Source organism: Sprattus sprattus, assembly GCF_963457725.1.
Source record: "Sprattus sprattus genome assembly, chromosome: 17".
Lineage (NCBI taxonomy): Eukaryota > Metazoa > Chordata > Actinopteri > Clupeiformes > Clupeidae > Sprattus > Sprattus sprattus.
The window spans coordinates 2525864-2535863 of record NC_137915.1 but is presented as its reverse complement, the minus strand read 5'-3'; the positions used below and the strand labels follow the sequence as shown (position 1 = coordinate 2535863).

Genomic DNA, 10000 nt, shown 5'->3' with positions numbered 1-10000 from the left:
CTGGAGCTCACGTAGCTGACGGAGAGAAGGGCGGAGCCTCCTAGCGTCCCCCGCACCACAGGCGATTGGCTGGTGATGTTCACGCCCCCCACACCACCTCAACACAGGGACACACACACACACACACAGGCACATGCAGTAACCATCTCATCTGTGTTGAACTTTTACATGAATAGAGTAGGAGGAACAGAATCATTCAAAAGTGTTTTTCCACATACACTCAAAAAAACGATTCTAGCTGGTTGTAAAATGTACACAAATGCCGCAAGCACTTTCTACCCAATTGTGTCAAGTTAGCAAAATGAAAGTGAAAACATCGTGTTAGATTTACTAGGCAGATATTCATTGATTGTGTAATGTTGAAAGAACGCAATGCAGTCAGGCAATTACTACTTACTACCCAGAATGCCACGCTCCAGCCTTTCGAATCGCAGGAAGACAAGAGGGAGAACAGTTTGCCTGACAGGTAAGGAAATCTCTTCCAATAAATCTTTAAACATCCTCTTATGAAACAAATCAAAACTCTGACCAAACGTAAAATATGGTAATATCATTATCTTTTTTTAGTAGCTGCACATGATTTTTTTTCGATGTTTGATGTAATACAATGTAGGCTAGTCGAGCAACACATGGTTGCATAGCAGGTGTATTAGCAGGTTCTGGGCAGAAACACTTGTCCACCTTCTCCCCGCAAAGTGTAGGAAAAGATAAACTACATTCTAGGTTGGGTTGTTTGCTTACAGCCGAGCGGGTGTTTAATAACGTCCTGTATTTAATGTCAAACGTGCCGACTGTGCATTGTTTGCTAGCGAGCTAATTTATTGGATAACATGCCACCAATTCACTTTGAATTCATAGGGAAATGTTTACTCTAAAGCAAAACATGGTTTGCTATTCTCTCTGTCGATTCTTGCCACCTCGGTAGGCTATTCGTTTCCCATGAAAAGCGCAACAAATCGTATTTTTTTTATTATTTAAAGTCTACATTGCTCACTTGTTACAGCGGCTTGTGCGTGTTTGTGGAAAGGTGAATTTCCCTTCCCACCGTTCGCGCCGGAACCATGGCGTTTAACACACGTTGCCCGCATACGGGACAGAAACTTTACCCGCGTTCACCGCCGGAGCGGGACAGACACTGACTGAACTCATGTACGCACGCACGCACGCACACACACACACACACACACACACACACACACACACACACACACACACACACACACACACACACGCCTAGTGTCTGTTCCTAGCTAGCCTTCCGTGCAGCTGTGTGCATGGTTGGCAGTGACAGTTTAACGCGAGTTCACTCGCGAACTCAATTGTTTGTTTTCAAAGCTGAACGGTTATGGTAAACTGCAATGAATGAGACGCAAAGCTTACTTTTACATCTGCATGTAGGCTCACCTAACCAAGTAAACAAGGGAGTGGTCTGTTAAACAATGTTTTAAAAATTAGTCATTTTGAAATATCATATTGAACCTAAAACTATGTGTAATGTAGTAATGTGTGATAACCATCAATTACTGATATCAATCTGTGTTTATTACAGAAAAGTACAACGGAATCAGTGACCTCAGATGGAATAAGTGTCGTGGACTATTTCAGTGGGTACGAAGTATTTTTAGTGGGCTGTAACACTCTGCAATGATGTGGTCATTATGTGGAGATGCAAGGAATGCAATATATATGTGGCCACTAGATTTGAGTTGCTTAAACATATAAGGTTAGAGCACAATCACAGGCAACGTTACGCTTGTATACACACAGACTGCCCGTGTTCTTTTAAAACATGGAACGCTTTACACATACATTTGAGTAGATTTCATCACAAAGACAACTGTCAAGAGTCAAGTGAACTGTCAACTTTCAGTTGTCATGTTTGTGCTTGTTGTGATCTACATACAGATAAGGATTATTTTGTTCACATTGGGACTCATCTGAGGGGTAATGAGACTGTTAATTGCATGTTTTCAGATTGCAGTTTTCAAACCAACATATATGGAACATTTCACTCTCACAAGAACCATAAACACAACCCACACACATTAAAAGATTTCAAGCCTGGCATAGTTAGAACCACTCAATCTTCAAGAGAGACATGTGACGTTACGGAAGACGATTTGCAGAATGATGATGATTTTGATGGAAACTCTGAGTTTTCTGGTAGCTGTGTGAGTGGACCTAAGAACTTGACTGACGTAATTCAACAGAAGTTTGCTGGATCATTGCTGAAGTTAGAGCATTTGGCACATGTGGCAGGCACAAAACTTGATGATTTCTTAGAGGAGTTACATTATTTGCACCCATGTACATTACCACTTTCAGTTGAGGTTCTTGAAGAACTGTTTCAGAAACATGGCATTGCAACTGATAAATCTGTCGTCCTTGATATAGCTAGTGCGCTTAATGCTTCAAACCCTATATTCAAAGCATTAGACAAAGGCTCCCCCCTTAGCACTTGTTATCTCCGCAACCAGTATTACAAAGACACTTTCAAACTCGTGGAACCCATTGAGTACATTCTTGATTCCTCAAAGAAAAGCAGTTTTCAGTATGTGCCTTTACTTAAGTCTTTGCGTCAACTCTTTGAGAAGAAAGGCATAGTGGATAAAGCAGTTGAGAATCATGAAGGACAGAAAAGAAACAGGGCTTCTGGTGAGCAACATACTTATAGGTCTTCTCAAGATGGTTCATACTGCAGAGAAAATGCTTTCCTGTCAGGGAATGAATTGAGAATTTTGGTGAATTTGTATGCAGATGATTTTGAGGTCTGCAATCCTCTGGGCACTTCACGCAGGAAGCATAAGCTTTGTGGTATTTATTGGACTCTGAGTAATATGCCTCCAGGCTCACATTCATCTCTGTATTCGATTTACTTGGCAATCCTGTGTAAAAGTGATGATGTGAAGGCGCATGGTCTTGATAGGATCCTGCATCCTCTCCTCCAGGATGTAAAAACGTTGGAGCAGGATGGTGTTTTCATGCCATTGCTTGGCAGATGTGTGAAAGGAACTATTCAGGTTGTTTCGGCAGATAACCTAGGTGCTCACTCCTTCGCTGGTTTTAATGAGAGTTTTTCTGGTGGGTACATATGTCGGTTTTGCACAGCTACAAAAAAAGATATTCAAACCAATTCTGTGAGGTCAGCCTCGCTCACTCTTAGGACAAAGGAACTCCATGAATCTCATGTGCAGACAGCTGAATTGACTGGCACAAGCTGCTTTGGGGTGAAACGCCATTGCAGTATCAGTAAAACACTTGACCACTTCAATGTTCTCACAGGATATCCTCCAGATGTAATGCATGACATTTTTGAGGGCATAGTGCCAGTAGAACTTGCACGCTGTTTAGCATTGCTGATGTCCAAGAAATATTTCGATCTTGACACTCTTAACAAGCTTGTGCTACAGTTCCCCTTCAAGTGGGGAGACAAGACTAACAGGCCTCATGAGATCCCACGCACATTCTCAACAAGAAAAACAATAGGTGGGAACTGCCATGAAAACTGGGCGCTGCTAAGACATCTCCCTTTCATAATTGGGCATTTAGTCCCTGATGAGGAAATGGAGTGGCAGTTATTGATGGATCTAAAAGATATCGTGGCGCTGGTGGTTGCCCCAACACACACAGATGAGTCAATCGCCTACCTTGAGTTCAAAATTTCAGATCACAGACATAAATATCAAGACCTTTTCCCTGATGTAACACTGCTACCAAAGCATCACTATTTGGAGCATTACCCACAGCTGATCAGGGCATTTGGTCCTCTTGTGGGTCACTGGACCCTCCGATTTGAAGCTAAACATAGCTTTTTCAAGCAGGTTATTCGACACACTAACTGCTTCAAAAACGTCCCTCTGTCCTTAGCCACTAAGCATCAGCTAGTGATGTCCTATCACTTGAATTCCTCCAGTTGTGAAAAGGATGGTCTTGAAATTACAAAGGCGTCAAAAGTTCCAGTGGACATTTTGAAACAGGAAATGGCTCTGGTTGTTGAACAGAAATTCCCCAGTGCTTCCAATATTGATCTCACTAAATGTGTGTCATACAAAGGTGTAACATACAGGAATGGCATGATTTTGGTGCATGGGTCAACGAGTGGTCTCCCTGACTTTGGAGAGATTATTCATATTTGCGTTGTACAGAAGACATTGTGTTTCATGCTGAAAAGACTCTCTGGGTGGTACAGGGAACACTTCCGATCATTTGAATTAAGTCCGTGTCCAGCCAAAGAAACTATTTTGGTGGGAATTGAGGAATTGGCAGATGTTTACCCTTTGGCAGATTATTTTGTTGGACCAGTTAGAATGGTGACACTTAAAAGATATGTAATTTTGTAAGCAGCAACATTTGTTAACGTTTAAGAAGACACTTAGTGTAGTCACAGTTTACATCAAGGTCAGTTTCATAAGTCTAATATGTCTAAACGGCCAGGGATGATTTTAAATGGTTTTGTTTTCTACTTCTGACATGTGTTGTTCTTCATTCATAGTTAAGCTATGGCTGCTCCTGTGAAGCTCCGAGTTATCCTTGGTGAAAATGACTCTACAAGATTGACACTCCCAAATGGCATACCAGAGTCTGTTGGTGACCTAATACAGCACATCAAGAACCAATTCGGACTAGAGGGTGACATTAGACTACAATTTATGGATCAGGAGTTTGGCAATGAGTTAAATAATTTGACTTCAACATCTGAAATAGAGGACAAAAGCACCATCCAAGTCATCTACCAATCGTTCACCGTAGTTTTGGAAGCCCCGTTTGATGCCTCCACACCTTCACCACATTCTAGCTGTCCACCATCACTGTTTCCGTCTCCTTACCCATCAAGCTCAAGTCCTTCCACGTCACTGCTGTCCATTGCGTCATGTGACACTGACATACTATCTTCTCCCGAGTCCAGCTCCTCAAGGTCTTCTGCATGGCCTCTCATCTTTAAGGTGCCACGCTTCCCTTACGATGCAGAACTACAGCTTGAGAGAGCGAATGCGGCTTTCAAAGATGGTGGCACTTTGTTGGACCCTGGCACCAAACTGAAATCTTCCATTCTTGATGGTTTAATTGAGGAAATTCTGAAGTACAAAGTCTATCTTTCTGATACAGAGGTCAGTGAAGTTGCTGAAGCACTTGTCACCACACATCCTTGCCTCAAAGAGCCGGGGTCAAAGACTGGGTATGAAGGATGGAAGACAAGCGTAAAGTACAAGATGGGAAATTTCAGAACAAGGCTACGTCGGCTGGGACATCCAGAAGTTGCTGTGAATGCCCAGTCCAACAAACGTGTAGAATGCAGTCCTGCCTCGGGCGTTAAGAAGGCCCGTAAAGCGGAGGTAAACTTCTGCCCGGCTCTTCCTTCTGGTGAGACGATGGACTCACAAGAATCCAAAAGAGTGGCACTTCTGTCTGAATACGAGAAGAGAAACAATGAAAGTCACGTGACTCAGTTGATGGATCAGACCTTTTCCCTGAGAAGATAAGAAGTCATCCAGGAACCACTGATTGCTGAGTTCAAGACAAGATGGCCGGCACTCTTCACTGTTCGTGAGGTAAGTGTTAATAATGAAATTAATTATGATACGTTTTATTTGTACATGCCTTTCTAAACACCCAGACACCCAATACATACAAAAACGGCAATAAAAGGAAGGCAAAGGCATAAAAGAATGGCTCTGAACAGGGGAAGTGCGCCAATGTTTGCCAGGCTGTCGCCACCTGCCTCCCATTTCATTTCAGATGGTTGCTACTACTTAATGGGGGTTTAAGAGATAAGAGATTATTATTTTTGTTTGTTTCTGTTTGTTTCTTATTGATATTGGTATTTGTGTCCTGAAAAAAAAGACAGGTAAGCTACATGAAGTTTGTGTTTGTGTTTTATAGGTGTGTGCAGAGTTCAGAAGAATTACAACAGTCAATTTGGAGTCCAAGTTCTTCTCCAACCTGGATGCATATTCTCCCAATCTGATGAAGGCGTTCAGCAAGAAAGGGGGAATTGTTGGACGAATCCTCAAGAGAATAATGATACCCATGACCCAGGTATAATGTACAAATTATTATATTTGAATCTTGATGCATACAGTTTTACTGGATTTTTTTTTTTATCTGTTAAAAAAATGTGTATTGTTTCCTTCATTCAAGACACATTATTGTATTGAAATAAAGTGTCCAAAGGGGTGAACAGGTTGTGTTCTGGGTGAGTGTCATCTGTCACGATGCATGCAGAGCTTTGCAGGGGAAGCGGGTGGTGTAGATGTCTTGCACGGATTCGTGTTTTGGCAGGAGACCTCTGTGCAATTTTAAGTGAAAATCGATGTTCATGTGTTTATTCTGCCTATAGGACACTGACATAAATGTCAGACGCGAATGCATCCTGAAGGGACTTTGCACCTACTTCAATGAAGACGCTGGAAAGCTGCTGAAGGAATACATGGTATGTGCTCGGGGGTGGGGGGTGGACATACTGTTGTGTTCACAAAGCCTATTTCAGCTAAGAGGGTGCTGAGAAAAGATCGCTCGTAGATAATTGGTTGACCATGCCTACCAAACAGTAGCAAGCATACCCAAATGTCTGCGGAACATTTTGCTACATTGCAGCTAAACAAAATCAATCAGGAAACCGTAGCTAAACATTGCAGATGCCTTAACGGTGCGAATCTATACCAGCGATATGAGCGACGCAATTTCTAAACCCCATGCATTTCAACGGCAACTAGTCCATTGTGACGTAGACCAGCGATCTGGGCAACGCGACCGCTGAAAATTCGAACATGTTGAAACGTATGCAAATGAGGAGCGATTTTTCCTGGCGGCGGCCAATGAGATTGTTTGGTGTCGTCTTTGACTGTTTGAAAATTGTAGGACTGTATGCTATTTCCACACGCTACACCACGCCCACTCAAAGCGATGGAAGCGATGGAATTTGGTCGCGTCGCTGGTATGGATTCGCACCGTTAGTCTCTGGAGACATTTGACCACAACAACTACCTCTGCAATTGATCTTTGACTAAGGCCCGCCCTAGAATGTTGATTGACCAATCACAGTGCAGCAAGGGTACAAATGTCGGACCAGAGCCATGGAATTGAGTTGTGACAACCAGGGTACAGGAAGTTAGTTGGTGACATGATTCACATAGATTCAGATAATTCAAGACAGCGGGTTTCTTTTCGCTAGAGACTAACACAGAACCAATACAGAACAAGCAAAGATGATGTAAACATGAATTAAAATGAATTACATTTACCTTTACTGCACTTTCTGTGTTTGACTCTCACTTCCTGGAGCTGTTTTGGAACTATGTCAATGGCGATCTGTGTGTCAAAGGCTCCATGAGTTGCCATCTTTGTTAAAAATTCAACACAGGATAAGCCTAACTCTTACTTCCATGCTTCTGTGTCAGACCCTCGCTGCGCTGTGAATCAACATTCTTGGTCGGGCCTTAGCCAAAGGTCAATTTATACCTTGAAATGTGACGCTTTGTCATGTGACGACAGATGTAGTTGTCATTTCTACCTCCTTCCTTAACATCATGCCAGATCTTAGAAGTTTTTAGCTAACACTCAAGTTCCATAAAACAACTGTAGTGTCTTAACTGAAGTCTTTGATTCAAAAAGTCGAACATGTCTGAAGAATCTTATTCCTTTTTTTAAATTCTTTTTTTTACATCAGGCAAAAAGTGCATTGTACATATCAAAGTATACAAAAGATAGTCAGAATAGTTGATGATCGAGATGTATAAACATAAAGTTAGAATAATTGGTTAGCTTGTCTAGAACTTTTCACCTGGTGTAGTTGGTATTGCGGTAGCATGTTTGAAATGGATTGTGAAATGGAAGGTAATGGAAGGTAACATGTATGTCATGGACATTAGTTAAATATTTATATATTTGTCAAATTACTTTTTTTCAGGCACAAGATGCTGACACCGAATCGGCTATGGCAGAAACCATCCATGCCATCTACGTGATCCGCCATGAAGGTGCAGAAGCTGGTGACAGTCCTGAGGACATCGGAATCATTTTCGAAGGGGTGACCGTAATTGATGGCTTGCCAAACGTCCCACTTGCAGTGGCCATATTTCTCGCCTTTGTTTATGCAATGAACATGTGTTTATCCTCCTGAACACAAGAACACATTTGAAGCCTTGCAGAAAATCATCCTAGACTTGGATGGGAATAGGATGGGAAGAAAAGTGCAGGCTCTGAAAACGATTCTTTCCCGATGAGGCATGTATGTAGTACCTTGTTTTGGTTCAGTCCTTGACAAAGTTTAGAGTAAAAAAATGAGTCGTGACTCAAAAGTTTGTGTTCTTGGTTTTTGCTACATTGTTAGGACTTTTGTGTGCGTGTGTGTGTTGGAGTGTGGGAGAGAGAGAGAAGAGATGGGGAGTGGGAGGGTGAGAGAAGAGATGCAGTGTGAGAGAGAGAGAGTGTTGGAGGGAGAGAGGGAGAGAAGAGATGGTGTGGGAGAGAGAGAAGAGATGGAGTGTGGGAGAGAGAGAAGAGATGGAGTGTTGGAGAGAGAGAGAGAGAAGAGATGGAGTGTGAGAGAGAGAGAGAGAGAGTGTTGGAGAGAGAGAGAAGAGATGGAGTGTTGGAGAGAGAGAGAAGAGATGGAGTGTGGGAGGGTGAGAGAAGAGATGGAGTGTGGGAGAGAGAGAAGAGATGGAGTGTGAGAGAGAGAGAAGAGATGGAGTGTGGGAGGGTGAGAGAAGAGATGGAGAGTGGGAGAGAGAGAAGAGATGGAGTGTGAGAGAGAGAGTGTTGGAGGGAGGGAGTGTGAGAGAAGAGATGGAGTGTGAGAGAAGAGATGGAGAGTGGGAGAGAGAGAGTGTTGGAGGGAGAGAGAGAAGGAGTGTTGGAGGGAGAGATGGAGTGTTGGAGGGAGAGAGAGAAAACCACACTTTTATAATATTTTGTTTTAAGTAATTTATTATTATTTTTATATCTATAGACTGCCCTCAAGACAATTTTGTGTTGGGAGAGGGTTTTTTTTGGGGGGGGGCCTTAAACCGCACTTTTATACTGTTTTGTTTTAAAGTTTGTTTTTTAAGTAATTATTATTTTTATATATATATATATTGCCCTCAAGACAATTTCGTGTTTTGCTGAACGGCCTTTGGGAATGTGTTAAAAATAAAATACAAAAGTCAATCTCGAACATCTTGGTTTTGTGATGTTTTTACCTAGCTTTAAAGCCTTTTCAGTGTAAGCTTAAGTTTAATGCTTTGAAATTAGATCCTGTTGGATCAACTTGAGAGAATTGGGATAATCAAGCCAGAATCAAACCTGTTGGATGAACATTATTAGATCCTGTTGGATCAACTTGAGAGAATTGGGATAATCAAGCCAGAATCAAACCTGTTGGATGAACATTATTAGATCCTGTTGGATCAACTTTATTGGATCAGGTTTTGATGCCCTGACTCAGTTATGTTGGAACAACCCAACTAAGTAAGGTTACATGAACGGAAGGTAATCCTGTTCAACCAACAAAGTTGCCTAATGTTAAAAATAAGAAAGGTAATCATGTGGAAATACTTTCCATGTTTTTCTTAAGTAAATCCAACAGAATATTTTTTTGAGTGTAAGGACCATCCATCCCTCCATCCATCCCTCCCTCCATCCATCCCTCCCTCCATCCATCCATCCCTCCATCCATCCCTCCATCCATTCCTCCCTCCCTCCCTCCATCTCTCCCTCCCTCCATCCCTCCCTCCATCCATCCCTCCCTCCCTCCCTCCCTCCCTCCATCTCTCCCTCCCTCCATCCCTCCCTCCATCCATCCCTCCCTCCCTCCCTCCCTCCTTCCATGAATGATCCATCTCTGTTGTTGTTATAAAGGGGCCTCATACATGAAAAACACTTTTAAAGGGTTCCAAAGCTACTGAACATTCCTCTCTGGAACCAAGATAAGGAGTTTCTAGATTGCATCTCTTCAGGAGTGTGTGTGTGTGTGTGTGTGTGTGTATCTCACAGCCTTGGACTGCAAACAGATCTGACC

The 10000-nt window shown here is 42.4% G+C and overlaps 1 protein-coding gene across 1 annotated transcript in view; it reads right to left on the bottom strand.

Moving 5' to 3' along the window:
• Positions 1–10000, bottom strand: part of hepacama (hepatic and glial cell adhesion molecule a) — a gene marked incomplete at both ends in the record, with an annotated part of 16962 nt that overhangs the window by 3399 nt on the left and 3563 nt on the right. The window contains one exon of the mRNA XM_080855088.1: positions 1–97. This exon is cut by the window's left edge and continues 118 nt beyond it. Within this exon, the coding sequence (XP_080711214.1) occupies positions 1–97 (97 nt within the window). The remainder of the gene's footprint in view (positions 98–10000) is intronic.